The sequence below is a fragment of the Mchenga conophoros genome, linkage group LG12 (genome assembly GCF_057382185.1).
Source record: "Mchenga conophoros isolate Kocher_MC1m ecotype Shallow Benthic linkage group LG12, M_conophoros_male_GT1.1, whole genome shotgun sequence".
Lineage (NCBI taxonomy): Eukaryota > Metazoa > Chordata > Actinopteri > Cichliformes > Cichlidae > Mchenga > Mchenga conophoros.
Genome location: NC_140537.1, coordinates 35,096,609 through 35,118,865, shown reverse-complemented (window position 1 = coordinate 35,118,865; position 22,257 = coordinate 35,096,609). Strand labels below are relative to the sequence as shown.

General features: G+C 40.9%; 1 protein-coding gene across 1 annotated transcript in view; it reads left to right on the top strand.

Moving 5' to 3' along the window:
* The window catches only part of fras1 (Fraser extracellular matrix complex subunit 1), a 303,829-nt gene that overhangs the window by 190,081 nt on the left and 91,491 nt on the right, over nucleotides 1-22,257 (top strand). The window contains exons 22-28 of the mRNA XM_085295515.1: nucleotides 1,011-1,157; nucleotides 3,224-3,364; nucleotides 3,881-4,021; nucleotides 4,234-4,374; nucleotides 7,986-8,271; nucleotides 11,132-11,216; nucleotides 20,558-20,881. Coding sequence (XP_085151641.1) covers nucleotides 1,011-1,157; nucleotides 3,224-3,364; nucleotides 3,881-4,021; nucleotides 4,234-4,374; nucleotides 7,986-8,271; nucleotides 11,132-11,216; nucleotides 20,558-20,881 — 1,265 coding nt within the window. The remainder of the gene's footprint in view (nucleotides 1-1,010; nucleotides 1,158-3,223; nucleotides 3,365-3,880; nucleotides 4,022-4,233; nucleotides 4,375-7,985; nucleotides 8,272-11,131; nucleotides 11,217-20,557; nucleotides 20,882-22,257) is intronic.

The window sequence follows — 22,257 nt, the reverse complement described above, 5'->3', positions numbered from 1 at the left end:
ATCAGGCAATATTAATGGTGAGATTATTTAATTAAAATGCCCCAAAAAACACCAAAACCACAAACACAGCCAAACAAGTCTAGTTCAGAGACTCCGGTTAGTGAAGGTGAAGCTTAGCAGACACCTACAGGCTACAGACAAGGGCCACACACTGATTTTCAGCTCCAACACAAGCAACAATGTTGGATGAGTTATTAAAAATAATAATCCTGGTACGGTTGTTATAAAGAAGGATACTATCCACAGAGACCCGTAAAAATGTGTTTCTGCTGGAAACTTTTTAACGTGGAAGTTGATGGGTATTAGCTTACTGCTACTTTTTAGTTTGTCACAACTCGTAAAACAGAGCGAAATGCAGCACGCACGTACAGAAAACCAAAAAGCCAACTTGTTGTTTGCGTGAAACAAGTTCATCTACAAGTCAGGCAGATAAAATTGAACAAATTGCCTGAATTGAATTCCAGACAGAGTGGGCAGAGGGCGAAAACAGGCACAAACAAAAAGGACCATTCATGGCACAAAAGTTTAGTGAAAGTTCACAAAGACGGTGTGTCAGAAAATGAATGGTGAGTCAGTGGAATATACGCTGAAAGTAATGAGTGAAGCAGAGAAGCCGGTGGGAAAGTGATGTAGGTAGTCATGAAAACAGGCCATCAACACCGAAAGAATGCTAAGACGATATTTTTACATTTTACAGACAGATCCCAGACTCAATGAACAAGTAAGTGCAGTTAGTTGGTGTTTTAATTACTCAGTACTCCTTCAGTTCTGTTTGTGTTGTGAGGGCCTCTTTAAGCTGCGAGAGGTGGGGTACATCCTGGTCAGACTGCCTCCTTATTACAGACACACAAGGTCAATTTAGAATCACTTATTAACCTCACATGCATGTGTTTAGGAGGAATTTTGGCAATCGATGCATCCGACACAGCCACATTCAGGCAGTTTATGGTGTTGGCTGGTGTTTCACATTTTCCTCACATTTTCCTCACAACCTTTTCTGTTCTCTGCAGCATGTGACAGCCAGTGCCTGACGTGCGAGACGCCCGGGGTTTGTACGTCCTGCCGTGACCCGGCCAAGGTGCTGCTGTTTGGAGAATGCCAGTACGACAGCTGCGCCCATCAGTACTACCTCAACACCACGACCCGCACCTGCAGAGGTACGCTGCCAAGTCGCCTGACAACCTCACACAAAATGCACTGGTGCAGTGAGGCAAGGGGGATTAATAATGAGGATATGCAGTGCACCCTTTATGATATTCGTAAATTGCTCTTCATCCATATTGCATGTAGTATACTGTGCTACATTGAGTTTATAGGCTCCATCAATCAAGTAATAAACTGTAGAACCAGGTATGCAAATGCTACACATTGTGTGTGCATTTTAACTCAGTATTACATCTTCCTGTGCACAGAGACATTGATGCATGAGCCTCAGGGGATCCCGGGCCTGAGTGAATAGTGATCCCTTTTTTCACCACTGTTTATATATTTAAATACCCACTAATCAGCCTTGCTTGCATTTTTTCAGGCTGGAACTCAATAATAAGACACGTGAAAATGTGTTTTTTATCCGTTTTCCTTTTTCCGGATCAAAGAATAATGACTGCATAAGATTTAATTTCAGCCCATGACTGTTGTTATGCTGATGTACCATATGCTTTAATTCACAGTAAGTTATTTCACATAAAGCGGAAATCACCCTTTATCACTGATTCAGTCCAGTGCAGTAAGGGTTTTCCAGGTATCGGGGGCCCAAAGGAACCGGTCCCAGAGGCTGAACCAACACTGCACATGTCTGTTATGGGATTAGAAGCTAAGCTAGCTGCTCCGGGCTAAATAAACATTTTGATTCCCTCTGAGCCAGCGAGCAGCGCCTCCCACTTAGACAGGTGGTTTTTAACCATCCAGCTCATGATGGTGTTTACCCCCCTGGTTAGGGTTAGGGTTAGGGTTAGATGCACCCAGAGAGTTAAAAGCACCACGGCTATCAGCTCTCTCAAAAACCAAAACAGCTTCGAGAAACTTTGGGAGCTTTCATTTCACAGCCTCGGGGGAGCTTTCAAAGTTCTCAGAGAGAGTCTCTTACAAACCCTTAAGCACTACCAAAACCTACATTTGTTTGGCTTTATCAGTGATCTTTGTCCACTGAGAAATCCCTCATTTACATCTCAGATCCCACCGTTTGCCTCCCACTATCACCTAAAAACAAAGGTAGATGCTGAAGACAGACTAAGAGATGAACTAGTTTTCATGGTGGCTGTTAAACAAAATGACGAAATTATATATATTATATATATATATATTGCCATAATATAAACAAAAAAATCAAAGATTGACCCCAAGGAAAACTTGCATGAGGAAATTAGAATATTAATTAACTTAGCATCACAGCAGGAGGTCCAAACATCCATCTCAGCTGCATGCTGTATATTTAAGGAAGGACGCTGCCACCATGTTATTAGCCATAGGTTTGTAAAGCATACTGGATCACTGTGTTGTTTTATTGAAGACTGAGGTGATTTGTGGATGAAAGGCTGGAGTTCTCAGCAGACTATCAATTACTAGAACCAAAACGGAAGAAAAACGTTTTGGACCAAGCACAAAGCCGTGCTATTACTCAGATCGTTTCGTTTAAAGTGATCTGAAAGACACCAACACCACAAAGATGGTGCCAGGTCCACTTCACTGATTCACATGAACGGCACTAATGCCCAGACACCAGTCGCCTCGCTGACATGTGTCCCTTTTTCAGAGTTCAGCTTGATGTGTTCAGAAGTTTTCTGGGCTACAGTTATGGCTAATTTGTATATTTGATACGTTTTAAGAAAATGTAGCATTTCACTGTATGTGTAGTTGCTCTACAAACTGTATATCCTGCTTAGTTTCATCTTCAGGTTTAATACAAATGTAGAAGGTCATACAAGCATGAAGAGTCCCAACTGTGCTTCATTTTCGTGCCTGTATTAATTGTGCACAGGACAAACAACAGATGTGCAGGTGATGAGAGAGAAAGAAGCACAAATGGCTTTAAAATCAATCCTATAGAGAAAAAAAAGTTGATTAATCTCTTTTGGTCTCTCGCCCTCCCTCTCTTCTGTTCTGTTCTCACTATTTGCTCTCACCTCTAAAATCCCCTCACTTCTAATCCCAATGTCCCAACACACACACGCACGTACACCTCCTCCTCTCACTCCTTTTCTGCTACCGTCCATCCTGTTTGCAGAGTGTGACTGGAGCTGCAATGCCTGTAAAGGCCCCCTGAGGACTGACTGCCTGCAATGCATGGAGGCCTACGTGTTGCAGGAGGGAGTGTGCACACAGGGGTGCTCCTTTGGCTCCTATCGGGATGGAGACAGATGCCTCGGTCAGTCCAACAAAAAGCAGATAAATTGACCCACTTCACATGCAGTCGGTGCTATTGTAGCTGCACAAAGAGCTTCCTCTGGGCTTTTACACTGTTGTTTGTACATTTGTGTCCATTTGAAGTTGTTTTTCCTAATCGATTGCTAACGCAGCCAATCTTAATAAAGCAGATAATCAGCAGCAGCTGAACTAAAAGGTTCCTTAAAAGAGCTTTTATATGTAGAAGTTGTATGAACTGGCCAAATCAACTGCATGGACTGGTGTATAGCACTTTTCTACTCTCAGCAAGCCTCATTCACTCAGTCACACACATTCATACAAGCCTAAGCAAACTGATTAATGCATGTGTGCATTAATCAGTCTGTAATACAGCTTCTGTGTGACTCCATGTTACTTTTTTCACCGGTGCTAGTAGCCAAAAAACACATTAAGAAAATATCTGGTGATAAAATAAATAATGTCTTTAACTCAGTTACTATATCACTGTTTTTTTCAAATGTTTTGCTGTCTGTGGCAGGCTGTGATGATCACTGTTTGGACTGTCGAGGTCCTGGACAGTGCCAGGAATGCCAGCCTCCCTACGCCACGCTGCACGGCCAGTGTGTGCTCGAATGTGGCAGGAACTACTTCCTGGATGCATCTTCCAAAGCTTGCAAATGTAAGAATATACATCTTCTTTTTATTCTATTTCTATATGTAGTGATAGACTTTTAAAGACTGTTTCTATGAAGATCAGAGTATTAATTTAGTTTGAAAAATAAATTTATAATAGACATTTAAAACATTTAAAGTTGAAGACTTGTGTAAAAACAAAAAGAAGCATTTTTCTAATTTGAATAATATTTGAATAATTTGGATCTTTTCCTTCAGCTTGCTCGTCCGACTGCGTGCTCTGCGACGGGAACGGACTCTGCAGAGCTTGTCGTAATCAGACCTACCTCATGGAAGGATACTGCACTCCTGACTGTGGACATGGATACTATGCAGACCAGAAGACCAGGACCTGTCACGGTGATAACATGATGCCTATGTTGGTTTTAAAACTGCAAACAGTTATCATTACATAGCAGAAAAGTCCTTTAATTTATTGATAGAAAGCTCCCAGACTTCAAATCTGTTAATTCTGATAAGAAGAATTGCATAAATACAGTTTAAAGACCAACAGTAGGTGAATTCTGCAGCCAAACTGGGAGGCTTGGGTTAGGTCCAGGTCACTCTCTCTCTCTCAGCTGGGAGGTTTCTATACTGAGCACAGCATCATGTATCAAGCACTGTACCAGTGGGAGCTTTTTTCTTATATGCAAATAAACTAAAGATGCCCACATAAATAATGCAAATGACCACAAGATATTACATAAAAGCAAATTTACATTGCTAACAGAAAAAGTGTGTGATGCTGTGGAGGAGGTTAAGCTGCAAAATGTTAATGTCCCTCCAAAAATAAAGCTTATACAGTAAAACGTGTTGTCAGTTTGAAGTTGCACAGCAACAAATGTCATGATAAAGTTTCACCAGCAGCTCGTACTTTTGTGTCGCAGTGGTGCTTTTATTGTGACACACTCGACTCAGTGAGCAGTTTTGTCATTGGCAGTCCTCAGTCACTTTGTGCAGCTCAATGCTGAACTGTGGTCAGATCACCGACACATCGGTGTGATGTGTTTCAAATTTGGCAAGCCAGACTAGCTCAAATATACCCCAACCTTAGCCCTGATTGCGACCGTTGTCATCAAACACCTGCCTCTCTAATACATATGTTTTGGTCATGTCCATCCCTCAAACAATACTGGATTAATATTTTTCTGACTTTATCAAAGATCATCCAGCTAACCCTCCAACCTGTGGCCTTAACTGCTTTGTTTGGGGTTCTTCCTGATACAGTTGTCTTGCCGACGCCCCAAGCGGATCTGGTAGCATTTCTCACCTTATTGGCAAGACGCAGAATATTGTTATGTTGGAAGTCCCCTTCTCCCCCATCCTGGGAAATCTGGATCAGAGACGCTTTGCATTTTAGCAAACTCGAAAAGATTAAATTCACTCTGCGTGGGTCTATGGCCAAATTTTTTAAGACCTGGCAACCCTTTTTTGACCATGTTCAGACTTTGCGGTCTCGCAACACTCCCAATTAGCTAGCTCAGACTTTATTCTATTTCTTTTTATCTTATGCTTAAGTAAGATGTTTATGTTTAAGTATATGGACTCTATTGTGCCTGCGCCTTATGATGGCATTTACTTACCTACTTTATACATATTTCTTTTCTCTTACAGATTTGACTTATCTCTACAACTAAGCTGACCACTCATTATGTTTGTGTTTTGTTTTTTTTTTGGTTTCTGTGTTTTGTTTTTTCTGTGTCTGTGTGGGGGTGTGGGCTCTGAAACTCTCCACATCTCTCTTGTACACTCAGGAACTGCTATCTTGTACTCCAGGGTTTACTATTCGTATTATTAGATTCGACCCTTTCTTTTTGTACACCCACTGGTACTTCTATAATCATGAGGTGGGAGTGTATGTTTCATATTGTTTTATGTTCTTCAAAAAGAAAACGGCATTTGTTCAATTTGTCTTTTGTAAAATTGGATCCAGAAACTTTAATAAAAATATCTGAGGGAGAATGATAAAAAAAAAAAGGAGAGAAATAAATAAATAAATAAATAAATGCAGTATTGCTCACAACAGTTGAAGATAAAGGTCATAGCAACTGTAATATAGTATTAGTAATATATCAGAACATATTAAAGGCTTCAATTGTATTTTTCACAAAGAAACTCACAACCAAGCAGACCAGTTATATATTTTCAGCAGGTAGAATTTGTGATCGCAATTAAATGTTTGGAACATAAAGACCATGTTAACATGAGTCAGGACCAAAATTTTTTATTTCCATGTCAGTTTTTCCCGTTTTTAAAATCTTTTGGGAGTTACTATGATCGGTCCATTCACAGTTAAACCAAAGAGTCTGTGGTAATATAATAGAAGACATTCTCCTGGTTTTCTTTTTTACCAGTTCATAAAAAAGTATTTAAGATTGAATAAAAAAAATCTCGGTTACTTTTAGCAGAGGGCCTAAATATTACAGGTGGTTGTTACTGAAAGGAAAAACCTTCCATGCATTGAAAACCAGAGGAGTGAGAACAGAAGTAAGATAAGAGATTATGCCATTGAATACGTCAGATACCGCTCGCATAAGCTTCAGTGTGCAGTAGGCAAGCTAAGCTACATAAATAGTGTTCTCTGTATGAGAGAGCTGGTGGATATATAGAAGTGTCAGCTGATGTGGACTGGCACTGAGATCAGCTGATCTGCTGAGATCCCAGCAAAACTCTTGATTTAATTTGTGTTTCTCAGTCACTGACGAACGTAAATAAACTATCAATCAGACTCTATCCAGAAGTGAAAAAGGTCTATAGAACTTCATCTTATGAAGTCAAATTTGAAAACTGATAACAAATGTAAGTCTTTGCAGGTCAAATATAAAGATACTGGAAGCTAAGACTGCTAACATCTGTCTGAAATTAGAAGGTTCCTGTTGGTGACTTTTAATTGGTCCTCCTGAATAAGACTGGGGAGGCTTTGTCTGCAGAGTTAGGATGTTAAAAGAGTTTGTACTTTAATTTTTTTCCTCTTTTATCTTAAAACAACCCGCAGGCTGAAATGCCCGAGGCCTTGAGGCGCAGACTGTAGTTCTTAATGAAAAGTGACAAAGCATATTTATAATTAAGGAATATATTATCACGCACTTTCTGATAAATGCGTTTTCTTGTAAAATAATGAACATTTTTTGCCTTCAGCTAATCCACACGTTAATGAAGTAAAACGGAGAAAAAATTGCTCTTTAAAAACAAAAAATTGGCAGCCCCCCCTAAAAAAAAAAGTTCAGGAACTATTGCTTTAAATTATAGACTTCTTCTCATTTGGAAGTATAATTACATGGCCCAGAGTTTGAGATTTAAGCACGCCTGCTGGCATCATTACGGGAGGTATAATGAGATTAGGGTGGCATCTCAAAAAGAGCTGATCTTTAAAAAGTTCCCCAACAAAGTCAGCACCAATTAGAGCCAACTTCTAAAATGCCACGCCAAGGCCGAGATGTCTCACTCGTGATATGTCTGCCATTTCTCCCACACACACTTTTTTCATTTTCAGTTTATAACCTCCTCTCAACCTCTACGCCAACCGACTACAACTCCATGCCAACAGATATTTAAAGAAGGCATTAAAATGTATTAATGAAGATAATTGGATGCTTTTTTAAACCAAATTATTATTGTACACTGGTTATTAGTCCAGTTACTTTGATGGCTTTTTTCAGTAAACCATTCACAAATGTACTTTTGATGCTGTGCATGGATTAAACTACTCAGTATTTCTATTTCTGATTATTTTACCTTCCAAGTTCCCATTCTGTTATTAAAAAATACTCGTTGACAATCCAGTTTTGCTTTAATCTTGTTTTGGAGGATCCGTGACGATGAATTTCCCCACAGGTATAAGAAAGTTTGCTATTTGTTGTGTATTTCACAAGAAGGATCTAAAATGCACTGTAAGAGAATTTACTTGTGTTCCACCAGCTTGGCTTGAATGAGGTTATTGATTTGAGTTTTTCTTTTCTTGGTCCTCTCAGTGAACGCCCACACACCTGCCCTCCATGTCAACGGGTCCCTGCTGGTTCCCTTTGATGGTTTTGCCCCGCTGCTCCCCACCCTGCTGCAGGTGAAAGACCCAGACAGTCCGTCTGAGCAGCTGATCTTTCAGCTTGTTCAGAAGCCGAGTAACGGACGGCTGGTCCTGTTCAGAGGGGAAGAAGGCGAAGAGACGGGAGGCCGAGAAATAAAGAAGGACGACACGTTCACGTGGGCAGAGCTGAGGCACGGACGGGTCCGATTCCAATACCAGAGAGACAAAGACAGGTCAGTAAGATGGACAAAACTTTTTCTGTATTTTGCCTGGAATTATTTTTCTCAGACATGAGTTTGACACAATACTTGGACGTATTCAGTCACAGAGCTACTATACTTATACTTGTTTAACAATAATTTATGAATTTTTGGGTGGCAGGCACTGCTTTGCCAAGGTGTGCAATTTTGTAACTCCATCCATGTACAGCAAAAATCTTACCTAACGTAATCTAACGGACTGCTTCTACTGTTCTGGGTGGTTTTCATGATCATTCTGATTATATCTTTACTTTGTGCCTCCGCTGTCCCAAAAGTCCCACCAAGTAATAAGGATTTATTTTGGTGGAAGAGGCATTAGACAGTGACAGGACTAAGGACTAATTCATAGTGCAAAACCAGAGATAACACACACACAGGGATTATTTAGCCGACCGCGATTAAACGACAGATCTTAGATGAAATGGTACCAAGATATTTCTTTGTCTTTGTAGTTCTTTCTGGTTTTTTCAAGCATTTTTTTATGTGCAAAAACAATTAACTCGAAATTAAAGGTAATAAGATATCTTAGCGAGCCTAACGTGACTTAACAATTTAACATCGGTTAGTAGAACCTGGATGTGTTGGCGTCATTGAGTGATGACCTCCAGATTCAGGTGGGTCTCAGCTGGGTGGACACTCCTCCACTTGCTGGCCTAGGTGGAGAACTTTGAGTACCTCAGGGTCTTATTCAAGGGTTGAGTGCAGTGGGAAATGCAGATTCTGTACTGGTCTGTTGTGGTGAAGAGAGCTGGATGTAAAGGTGAGGTTGTCTGTCTACTGGCCGATCTACATTTCACCTGTGGCTGTGAACTGTGGGTGTGACCAAAAGAATCAGATTGTGGATACGCAGCAGACATGAGCTTCCTTTGATGACCAGAATGCATCTTGGGTAAATCCAGGACTTACTGGAGGTGGTGTCTGGGAGGTCTGTGCATGTCTCCTTAGACTCCTCAGACCTTTCTGACCTGATCACTATAACTGTTAGCTTATCCCAAACTGTGGATAAAACTATCCCTTTAAGCTCATCATCTCCTTCCTTCTCATTAATGACTATCCTGACATTTAATTTTTCACTCCTTGTCAAAGTTTCCTGTTTGATTTATGCTGCTTCTTGACTCCAAAGTTCATTTCTATTAACCTGAACATGGATGTGAGATGCATTACATTTACATGTTTGGGTTAATGTGGTCATATTTGCATAATCTGCATTTCTTTCTGTTTGACCCCAGTCTGAGTGCACTCCGTGCCAGGAATCACAGAGGCTGCAGATACGTGTAGACAGCAGAAAGCAGACATTAAAGAGCGCTGACCCCTGACATCCTAAAAGGAAAACAAAGCAGCTGAAAATCAAAAGGCAGTCTTATGTTAATGGGTGAGAAATGTTGCCCATTGTTCTCTGTCGCTGTGTTTGGGACAGATGTCCACTCACTCAGTCTGAATGGACAGAGCATCTGGTTAGGCCTAAAATGGCAGCATGCCAGTGAATTAGCAAAATGTGATCCTCTGTACAGGTTTAAGCCATTAGATTAATGGAGACAGAAAAATGTAAAACTCCAAATGAGATTAAATCTGCCATATTTTTCAAATTATGTCAAGCAGAGGATGACGGCTGTAGACCCAGAACAGCAAGCACATGGTAACAGGTTTTAATTCCCGTAAGAGGAGATGTGTCCATCAGGAAAAAAACCCAAAAACATGTGCTGCGTTCAGATGATGGTGGGAAAAAATGGACGAATGATGAATAAAAAGATTAAATGTTGATTGCTGTTACAGACAAACTCTTTTGAGCTTTCAAAATGAGTGATTTTCATTCACGAGTGCCTTTGAAAAACATGCCATGGGTCAAGACGCTGACAAAAAATGAATTTTATTTCTTTGAGTGGTAGACTTTACTACTGATCAGAAGCCTTTCCACTTGTCTCAAGGCTGCATTTAAAAAAAATATCTTTCTCTCATCTATAATGAAGTGAAGACATGTACCAGCAACAGCAACACTCTGCACAGAAAATGAGATTTACAACTTCAGCGACTATTTTTCAGAAATATACTCTGTTACTTTAATATAACTCCATACTTTACGTGTATCTGGGCTGTTTCTGTGGCTGTTTCACTTTAGAGCTGCAGTTTGGTGTGTTTTTACTGGCAGTAAGTCAGGGATTATTTCTCTCAACTAGCTTGAGAACATCTCAGCATCTCTGCAGGAAGAGACGTCCAGACCAAAAGCAGGAAGTAAAACCAAAACGAGATGGGTGAGCATGTGAAGACTGGCATCAAACGTGGTGCCAGTGAGGCAGGAGAAACTAGAAACACATGGACCAGAGGACCATGACGGTTAAAACTATTAGGAAAACAACCTTCAGCAGACTTTTGTCAGCAACTTTCAAAGATGCTACTGCAGTCCAAAAAGCACCTAAGCACTTGGCTTTTTCCTTTCTGTCACTAAAACAAACAACCCGCTCGGTTATTTGATCTTCAGACTCTCTGGATGTCTCCCAGCTGCAGCCCTGGGGAGTTGTGGGTAATAAGCCTTGGCTTGGAATATGGTAAGGCAGCAGTGTAGGGGGGGCACATTGATGATGATGAGTGTGTGAGCAGGTGGGCTTTTGTGTGTTTGTGATAGCTCACCTCCACTCCCACAGATAACTCACAGGTGATCAGGTCTAATGACAACACAGCATGCTACCCTCACGGGACTGAGGGTAGCATGCTGTGCCTGTCACATTTTTAAAGCAGTTTTTAAAGCAATTTCAGAAATAAGGGATGGTGAAATTTAGTCTCCCTACTCCAAGATTTGTCTTCATTTAAGAGTTCCCCTTTCTTCGTCTTCCTGCAGGAGCGGTGAGTTCACCTTGCGTGTTGCTGATCCCCAGCTGTTTTCCCAACCGAAAACAATTCAAGTCCGAGCCGTGTCCATGCAGGTAAGAAGACATTTCCTTCAACTCTCCTTTATTTACTGAGAAATGAACTGACTTGAAAGTGCCATTAAAAAAAGCTGTATCATAAATCTGTTCTTCAGGCTACAAATCCAGATATCTAATAAAGGTTGCTGTTTCCACGTTGCAGACCAATGTAGTGACGTTACATGGGGCACATTTGTTTCTAAATTTAGTTCAGTGTGAAATGTAGAGGTTTGTTTGTTCTATCTGTCATCTTTAGTCCTTGTTGAGAAAGTTTACCGCAGAGAGAAAAGACTCCAGTTTGAGGACTGTGGAAATGTGAGGCCTGACTTTGACTGAGCAGTGAGTTTGGAGAGATTTTGTCAATATGATGGCATTAGCGATAGCAGCTGTGCAAGGTGCATTCATGAAACTCTACAGGTTTGTTGTTTGGATTAAAATTATAGCAGGATTCAAAGATTAGTGTCGTCCAATCTGTGGGCACCTGAGTGTGGGGTATTGTTTGCAGTGATGCATATATACTTCAACAGACCACCCAAAGCACCTTTTCTAAGCCACATTCATGAACCTAAATCATTTGATTTAGCTGCATGGATTAGAGTTTCTGACAGGTGGGGCGCAAGTTACCTGGCAGAAAAGTCACGGGGAACTAACGTTTAACATCGGAATCACTTTTACAAAGAAATTTGCGGCAGTTACGTTAATAACATGAGCATCCGCTGCATCCAGCTTTTCAACTACAGCCCACACACATCACCAACAACAACACGACCTAGTTCATTCTTTTTAAGCCAGCGAGGCGAGATTGCGGATGCTGCTCAGGTACGTCCGCCTCCCCCTCAGCCACGCCGCAGACCTCACAATTTAGCAATCAGTATCTTGACAAAGGACTGAAGTTAGTAGCAAGAAATCTCTACCTCCTGAGTGACAGACGACCATTTATCTGGAGGAAAAACATATTTCTAAAGAAAGGTGTGGTCCAAAATCTCAGTGGGTCTCCTTATTACATTTGGCACATAAAAACTATACTAACTTTTGTTAATGTCATACAGGACGAGTCAACTGGATACCGCCATCCTACAGTTAGGTACATGTAGTTAGTTTAAGGCTCAGTCGTATTAGAGTGAAAGTAGGACAACGGCCTCCCTGCATCCAGGAAAACGTTAGTGGTTGCAGGTCATTTTTTAGGCGGTTGGATCTGTAGCTCAGGAGGTAGAGCAGGTTTCTCGGTTGCTTCCATCAGTGTGTGAACGTTAGATAGAAATCAGTCAAGTGTAGAAAAAGCGCTTGTCTGAATGGGTTCATTGTATAAAAGCATCTTTGAGCACTACAAGCAGTCAGTTCAGCAGAGGAGCTGCAGATGTATCTGAAACATTCAAGAAACTCACCTGTTGAAATGTTATTGTAGATTTTCTGATGCCTGTTTAAGCTTTAATAATATTATTTATATTACATGTTTATTGCATATACTGCTAAGAAATGTGAGATTTGCAGCCTCTCACTCCACGACCACTCAAACAGCAGACAGCCACATTTAATCTGATCTGTCAGCTCATATTTTAGAGTGAGCCTGTCTCTCATTTTGCTGCATCATCCCAGCTGATCTGCATTTCTCACTATTTTTGAGGCTCTCTCTCTGCGGAGTAAAGCCCCGGTGATCGGCCAATGTCAGCCTGAGAGCACGCCTCTATTGATGTCAAGCTGACCTCTGATTTTGGCACAGCTTTAGAAGATAATGAGAAACAAGGGATTAACATGCCCTCTCTGAGAACAGTTGATGGGTCAGTGTGGTACCTGCATTACTGCACTCGCTGTTTATGGAGAAATAGTTAAAAGAAGTTAAAATGTCTCACAAAGGTCCGTGTATGCTACAGTCTTCCAAACAAAATCCCTTTTTGTTTTTATTATAAATATTAATGATAAAAGAATTACTCGTGCACTTGAGGACATTTTTCTTGTGTCTGACAGTCTCCTAAAACCTTAAATGAGGATTTTAAACGTTTTTTAGTGTGTCCTTGTTTGGTGTTTATCCAGCACAGCGTGACCGCTCTATTAAATCTGCCCCCAGGCAAATGAATGTTGCAGACACTGAGCTCAGGGGGCCGCTTGCAGACGGTGATTGAGTGGTGGTGCTGCATTTGAGTCTGTTTTGGTTGACTTCGCAATTACGCAATCTTATCTGCTTTCTCATACAACATTAGCAGGAATTTGTGTGTGTCTGTGTTTTGACTGGCACTCCACTAGTTTTCTACCAGTGCAAAATTAATTAATGTCTGCAGCAGATGATTATCATTTTATGATAACGATATATAATTATGTTGCTTTCTTCAGCAGTGCAAATTAGTTCTGGTTAACTTATTATCTGACTATAAGCAGGTGTAGGATGAGGCCAGATATCCTGTTCTTTGGTATAAAATTTGTGACAAGTGTTTGGAGTCAATATAAAAGTTATTACTGTTATTAAAAAGTCATCCATTATGTTACATATTTACCACCCTGAAGAAAGCGATTTAAAGTGTGACATGGCCTGGGTTCTTATCTGGTGTTTATTTGAAATGTTTGGTTACTCTTTCGGATATTTCTTATGTTGCCATCTGCTATCTTGTCTTCATCTTTCAAGTTTCCAAGTCCTGTCTTGTTGCCATAGTTGCTTCACCTTTTACTCTGTTTTTACTTCCTGTCTTTGTCTTCTCTCCTTTGTTATTGTCTGTCCCACCTGTGTTTTATTTAGGCTTCAGAGGTCAGATGAGATTAAGGTATCCAGAGTACCAGACTGGGTGCCACTGGTGTTAGCTCAGAACAGGAAACTGAGGCTATAGTTCACACAGGCTGACCAGAATTAGACAACAGAAGACTGGAAAAACAACACCTGATCTGATGAGTCTTGACATTCAGATGGTAGCATCAGAATTTCTTGCAAACAACATGAAAGCATGGATTCATCCTGTGATGGATCACCAGTTTAAGCTGGTGTTGGTTGTGTAATGTGTGAGGGATATTTTACTGAGAAACTTTGGGCCCCTTAATGCCACCTGACCATCATTTAAACATTTAAATACCACAGCCCACCTGAGTATTGTTTCTGACCATCTCCATCCCTTTATGACCACATCTTTTGATGGCTGCTTCCAGCAGGATAATGTCATTAAGCTCAAATGATCTCAAGTGGGTTTCTTCAACTTGAGAATGGGTTCACTGCACTTAGGTGGCCTCCACAGTCACCTTTAGGATGTAGCGATGCAAAAGAAAGCAATAATACAACAATTTGAAAAAACATATTATTGCACGAGTCAGAAGTCTATACTGACAGCTTAGAGAAGCAGCTTTAACAGTACTTTCAACAAATAATAAACATCATTAGAAATACAGTACTCAATCCCAAATAAAATGAACAAGTTAAAGCAATATTATATTAATGTAACTGAAAATAACAAGTCACTTATGGATAAAACCCTTTTTATGGTGTTTCAAGCAAAGATTAAAAGGATTGTTGATTAAAAGGATTGTTGATTAAAAGGATTGTTGCACCGTGATGCCTTTTCTTCAAACCAATGAGCCGAGAGGAAGTTCCTTAATACCTCCCTTATTCCCCCTGTTTACTACAAGCTCTATTTGCCAATATTGCTACTACAAGATGTTGTTAAAGGGTCTAGAAAACAATGATTGATTCTTCTATAGAAGCAGGATGGGGTATAATTGGAGGCTACAGCGGTACAAGCCTGACTGCTCATCACTCTTAGCTGCTGAAGATCGGGCTCTGGCTGCTGGGCCGGGTTCAGCATGCGCTCATTTTTAAATAACGTCGCTCCGTGTTCCTTGTGTTGCTTTATGTTACTCTGCCGTCTGCACAGATGCTTGAAAACAGTCCATGTCACAACGTTAGCAGCAGTGAACGGCTGTTTCTGGCCTGGATGCAGTTTGTAACCATCGCATTCTTGTTATTTTGTGCAATAAATGAAAATGATTATTTGATTAGTAACTGTAATGTGATTAAAGAATATAGCACAGTAATGCCCTACACCCAACTAGGGCTGGGTCATATCATATGATGATGGATTGTCGGAGCATTACGGCTATCGTAGGCAGGAGCCTCGCGGAGTGATACGTACTGTGCTTCAACATAATATTACCATATTGTGTGTGTATAACCTCTTTTTAAGCTTTGTGGATATTATACATGGTTATGCTGAGGATATGTCGGCCAGTTTCCACTGGAAATGTCTTTTGGTTAAACTGTCAGCAAAGAATTTGCATTTGCACTGTTAATTTTTTATATAACTTAATGGATATAAAAAACAGCTGCTTGTTTAAGTGAAAATACATTGATGGGGTTTTTTTGCACTAATAAAGTTGTGGAGTCGTAAAGTGTTTTGTCTCGTGTCAATTATATCGTCAGTTATATCGTTATTGCAAATTTTCAAATGTATATCGTGATAAATATTTTTGTTCGTATCGCCCTGCTCTACACACAACAGTGTTTGTGGCATTTACTGTTTTAAAAAGATGATGAAAAATAGACTTTATGCTTACAAAGGAGAACATTTTTGTGTATGTTTTCCTGATGACTACTGACCTCCCTCTCTGAAAAAGCATTAGTGGACAGAGGCTGTTAATGGAGATGCATTTGAGTTTTCATTTTCCAAGAAAGACTTATCTTTGCACAGTTTCTGCAAGTATGTGCGTGGTCAGCTTTCATGCTCCCACACAGTCTCCAATATTTCTGATGTGCAGACGGCTACCTGCTGTTTTTGTTCTGGGAGTAATTCACATACATTTCTAAGAAAGAACATTACCTCAATACGCTATTTTTTAGTATTTGAACTTCTTCAGAGAGACAGAAGGGAACATGGTGATTGCTCCTTTCAGTCCACATCAAAGCGACTCACATACACTGATGTAACTTTCAGTGTTTTTGTTGTGTGCACTACAGTTTTCTTTGAAAGAAAGTAGATCCTGTAAGTGTGGTTTCAGAACATTTCAAGCTTTGAAAGAAATCTTTCAGTGGCAGAAACGGTGAGATGTGCAGGACGGTTTTTTGATTGCGAGCATACTGAATGCATTCTCCATTTTATCTTCATCATCACAATCATAATATATTTTACACAGAGAGAGCGTTAGTATGCACACACGAGAAACTATATTTAAAAGATGGACATAACAACTGTGACTTCATCATTCATTGGTTTGTGTGCTCACCACATTTAGACAAAAGAGTGCAGTGGTCAAATTGCATTGAGTGAACAAACTACAGCCATAAAATGTGTGTTTTTCTAATTAATGATAAGCAGTGTTAGGCTACTGTTACAATATTTATTGCATTACGTTTGCATGGCTTTGCAACATTGCCCGTGTAATTAACAATACAACTCTGAACTTTTATCCTCCAACATATCTGGATAAATATCAATGCCAGTAAAGAATATATACTGAAGACCTTTCTTTTACTAACATATTTAGATGTTACAGTCAAAAATAAACAGATTCTAGTGTAGGAATGAGTACAGGTAGAAATGTGCAATCCTACAGGCCCGTTCATCTTCTTCATTAGTAAAAATCAAGCTGTAGTTGGTCGGTTGAGGTCTGCAGACACTCAGCTTGAGCACGGAGGATCCAGAGGTGATCTGTGTTCAGGGCTCTCTCGCTGATAGCGTTGTGTTAGTATCATGGATTGTTGATAAACAGAAGAATCAATTGGGGGGTCAGGGATTATTGTGAGTGTAAAAGGCTGGGGGAAAGATACTGCAACATCTTCTGGCTGTTCTGCATCAAATGCTGAAAGAACTTGAGACTAGAGACCAACACTGAGAGCAGACCATGGGTGCGATCTTTTAGTGTGATTCCACCTGTCGATTCTTGAAGTCACATTCAGGGGCATCACCAGGTTGTGTGTTTATCGGACAGAAGTTAGCATATTCAAACACAAGCGTCTAAATAATTGTGCAAACATTAGCATGCTTTGTTAGCAAGTTTAACAAATGCTTTGTTGTCGTAAATTGTATGAACAAACCACACAGACGCACATAATGTACAGCATAGACATAATATATGAGAATTTCACGCGTCAAAACTGGAGCACAGACTTCCAGGACAGCGTGTAAAATTTAATGCACAGCAAGCCATGACAGTTACCAGATAGATGTTGCTCCAAAAAGCACCAACAACACAAACATGGTCCATAGATCCAGTTTAGTGACTCAGATTAGCAGAAGCTCAGCCAGAAACCCTTCCTGCTCCTGACCGTGCTTACTTTACACATTTATAACATTTAAACAGGTGAGCTGTGTGAAAAATGTCATGCAGGAGGAAACTGGCTGCATTTAATTTTTATTTCATGTTAACACCCCAAACTGTGGGCTCTGCCTCCAGTGGTCATTAGAGGAGCTGCAGCTTTTGGAATTTAAGCATTTGTTTTATTTTTGCAGCCCAGAGGCTTGCACCTATTATTCATGCATAATTTTTATTTTGTCCCATACAGAGCTGGAAAAACCAAACTACGCCGCACACTGACTCGACTATACAGCAGGGAGAACAAGACGATTTCTGCTTATGCAGCCTTCTCTGTGTAGCTAAAAGCAAAATAAAATACATTTTTAATTGAAATCCCTATCAGATCGCCAGCCAGCAGGGCCTCTGAATGTAATAGCCTCAGGAATGAAAGATCTGAGCTGCAGATAGCCTCCCTCCCCCCCTCTGACAGGAGTGGCTGCTTCTTTTGAAAAAACTTTCTAAGAGTCCAGTATCTGCTGTCAGTCAATACCAATAAGCCGTCTGCCTTTATTTTCTGTTGAAATTCAGTAAAAAGACCAAATATAACCGAGCCAAAACTATAGGCAATCTGTGAAACGGTCATTTTTTAATCATACGTCCAGGTAGACTGCAGTTCAGTGGTCTGTGCTGTGATGGTTTGACACATCAAAAGCACTAAAGAAAAGCTGCAGATAAGGCAGACACAGGGTAGAAATTGGCTTTGGAAATTCTTCCACTTTGTTCCCCATGAACACCATCCAGCAGGAAAAACAAAACAAATTAAGAACAAACGAGAAATAAACTCAAAAACAACCACACAAAAAGCCTCTCCCATCTTCTTGAAGTACAGCAGAGCCCCAAGGGCCCTCGTGGGTGATGACAGCTCTGCCAAAAATGAACCTCACTTCACCTGTAAGGGCAGGATGAAAGGTTAGCCCTCCCACCTCAGCGCGCCTATGTTTGCTTTCGTTTGCCTCAGGGAGGAGATTTTACCGGTTGCCTTTCATGCGTTAGCATGTCTTAGCACGATTAAAAAATAATAACACACACATACACAATTTCAGCCCCCACCAGCACAAAACCTTTTGTTTCCCCTGTGAGAATTGCAGAAATGACGACACAGGATTAAGGTGTGCGCCTGAGGAATAAGTTGTCTGTCTCTTGGAGATAACTCCTCTGACGTCTAAAAATTTGTCAGCACATGGCCCCCTTGCAGGGGGCTGCAGATAACTGCGTGCGCCTCCTGTGTTTTTGTGCTTTGTTTCAGTTCTCTGTCTAGAAATTTCAACCAGGGGTCACTTTGGTTTAAAGACACACAGAGGGAGTGTGTGGGCATGACTTTCCCACAAGTCATCCTTCTCTCTGGCGCCAGCTTGTTTCATGCATTGCCCTTTGCTCAAGTTGCTGCTGTAATGCCAAAAAGCTGGAGCTCGGCCAACCACCGGCAAACACTGCGAATTGGACACAAGCCCTGTGTCAGGCTGAGCGGCTCAGAGCTCGGTACCTGACAACGGTTTGATTTAAGGCCACAGCAGACTGGCATCTCCGCAGGGACAGCCTATGCATCTCTACCTGTACCTCGTCCCTGCCAAGCTGCTCTGCTAACAAATGTTTTGTGGAGAAATTGCATTAAAATGAACTTTAGCCAAGCCGTTTTGCTTCCAGATTTTACCATCCTGGCTGTGTTGTTTTCCTTGTCACATACTTAAACACAGGAAATTAAAACATGCATCTGTGATTCCTTTTTTAAGTACAGGTTTAGGTTTATTTTCCCCTATGGAAACAGAAATGTGAGGAGTTCAGTTTCATTTTTATTATGTTTCACAACAACAGTCAGCTCTACATCCTACAGTAATACAGAGAAAACCTCAACAGTTAGACGGCACCCTATGAGCAAGCACTTGGAGACAGTGGAAAGGAAAAACACCCTTTTAACAGGAAGAAACTTCCTGCAGGACCAAGTTGTGATTAAACATCTTAAGTGAGATGCAAAAGATGATCGGATTTCACATTGGACCCAAACATTCCTATGGAAGAAAGAGGGAACTAACCCTCAATCACACGAGAAGTCTGTTCTATTGATTCATCCACAGAAAACAAATAAAAGAAAATTATCGTGTATTAACAAGAAAGAGCCCTTTTCTTACTTGTGATGCTTAGTTATGGGGTCGGGTGTGGTTAAGCAGAAAGAAAATAGTTCCTACTCTCCAAACAAGGTTTGTGGGGTTTTTGAGTAACCAGTCATGATTCCTGCTGGGATTCCTGCTGAGTGCAGTTCAGATCTATTTTTAAGTGCTTTGAGCTGCACAAAGCTAGTGTTGTGTATTTCCTCATAGCCAAGAGAAGGAAGAGATCTCTACAGTCAAAAATATCGAGACCAGGGTTGTACGTGTGGAACCTGAGCTAGTCCACCGAGGGTGATCTCAGGCTGTTCACCATCTGTTTATGAGTAGATTTCTCACTAAACTTAAGTAATACTTTCTGTAGTTTGGAAAAGCATTTAAGTGCATGTGGTAAAGAGTGTATATCCCCGTTGGATCAGGTGAACACTCTCCAGTTGTCCTTACTTCTTACATCTAAAGAGGAAGAACAATGGCAGGTTGTTTTTTTTACATATGCTTTATTTTGAGGTGGAGGTTTGACATCTAGTCTAGATAGATTTTATTTTTTTAAGAAGAACGGTTCATTTTAAAAGTGTAAAGAAGAATATGGATAAAGTTATGCTCTTGTTTACAACGCGAGGCCTCCCAGTCCTGCTGGTGCTCCTAAAATGGCTTTATTAGCAAGATGAAGCATTTTGCCATCTGTGGTGAGGCTCCAGGTATGGCTGAGTGCAGCTTAATGAGGCGCCCAGCTTCATCTCCGCCTTACCTTCATTTCTTCATTTCCCTTGGCGTCAGCACAGCCCCCGTGTCCCAGTTCTCTGGGAGAAAATACATCATGTGATGATTTGAGTGTGTTTGGGGTAAACTGCTGTATCCCCCTCTGCTATCAGCCTTTAGAAGTGTTAAAATGTATCTAAGCTGTATGTTTCCTAAATCAAATCTACCTCTGTCCTTCACAGCTGTCAGGTTATATTCAAAGCTGTTCCTCCTGTTTTTTAAAATCCTTCCCAGCCCCCGAGAGTCGTGACCTTCTCTCCTCTTACCGTGGAGGGCCGTGGCAGCCTGGCAACCATCACCAAGTCGGTCCTGCAGGTCGACGACCCTGACAACGCAGCCGATGTTCTGGTCATGGTGCTTGAGCCGCCCCGCTATGGCCGGCTGACCCGTCTCCACAGCGACCGTGCTCTCAGCCGATTCAAGCTGGAGGAGCTGTCACGGGAACAGATTCAGTACATCCACGACGGCTCGGAGGGGGCAGAGGACGGGGCGGTGCTGCAGGTCAACGACGGCCACAGCTACAAGAATATTCTGCTCAGAGTCCAAATACACCACAAGGTAGGATGGAACGAGGGGAAGGATTAATGCTTCATGCCTGATGTTTGACATTTATATATAGATTTAAAAATATTAAGTTAATAAGATTAGTCTGCATAGTTCAGCATAATTCATTAGTTTGTATATAGAAAGATAAAGGCGTGCACATAGCCAGCATGACAGCACCCATGGGATGAAGCCTCTTTGTGACCCCCTATTAAAAACAGACATCAGGAGCTTGGCTGAGAAACCAGTGAGCACTGCATGCTGGTCACACCCTAAAGTATGCTCTGCTGTGTTCTTGTTTGTTTTGTTTTTTTTTGCTGTAATTTATGAAATAAAATTTAAAAAGTTTAGCTATTACAATACCACGCTTAACTTCACTGAGCTCTTTAGAAAACGACACATTTTTTCACAAATGCTTGTAAAGGCCGGCTCCATGGCTAGGTGCCTGATTTTACACACCTGTGACAACAAGACTTTAAAATACCTGAAGTCAAGCATTAAGACGTGTGGCCTCTGAAGATTTGGAGGACGTGACTGGGATAAGACAGGTCTCAACGTAGGATGCTGTCCCACCACCTGGACCCCTGGAAATTTTCAATAATGATATTTATTATGATGTAGAAAACAACAGTGTTTTGTTGGTGATTGTAGCTCGCAGGAGGTTATTTATCAGTGCAAACAATGTAACTGATGACACACTTTTCCGTTTAAAGTGTGACTCTATCACCACAAGGTGCCAGCAGCAGCAATATAGTGCAATAGTAATTACATACCATAGTAGACAGTGACAGCTGCACACTATAAGACTGAAGCATTTTTTCTTGCATGTTAAAGCTTTTAAGCAGCTGCTCAAAGCGCTGCTTTTCCACCAGATATCCACATTACTGACTTCCATCCAATGTTTGCTCTTCCTCGAGTGCAGCTAATGGCAGTTAAAACATGTTTTATTATATATTATTGTGTGTTAATTTATTTCCCCCCCTAAATTTCTTTAACTTTAAGTCATATTTGCTGATTTTATACAATCTGTGTGTTTCTTAAACGTTACAGCACTCTGAGCTGCTGGGAGGTGCTGTAATCTCTACGTCCAACTTTAGCACACGACTTGATGCACGACATGGTTGCTTTCAAAATTTAAACAGGAAGTAATAATTAAAAAGCACCACTGACATACTTTTAGATTCAAAGAGAGATGTTTTAAAGGCTCTCTGGTTTTAATCTAAAGCTGTCCTGCTGCTCAGTGGCTCACTTCAAACGTCTCTGCAGAGTAAAAACTGCAGCATTGATCATCTGTTATTACTGGATGAAGTTCTTTCCTGGACGGTACACAGCCGAGTCACATCAGTGTGCTGCACCTCGAAGTATCAGCACCTCACCACCAACTGTAGCTT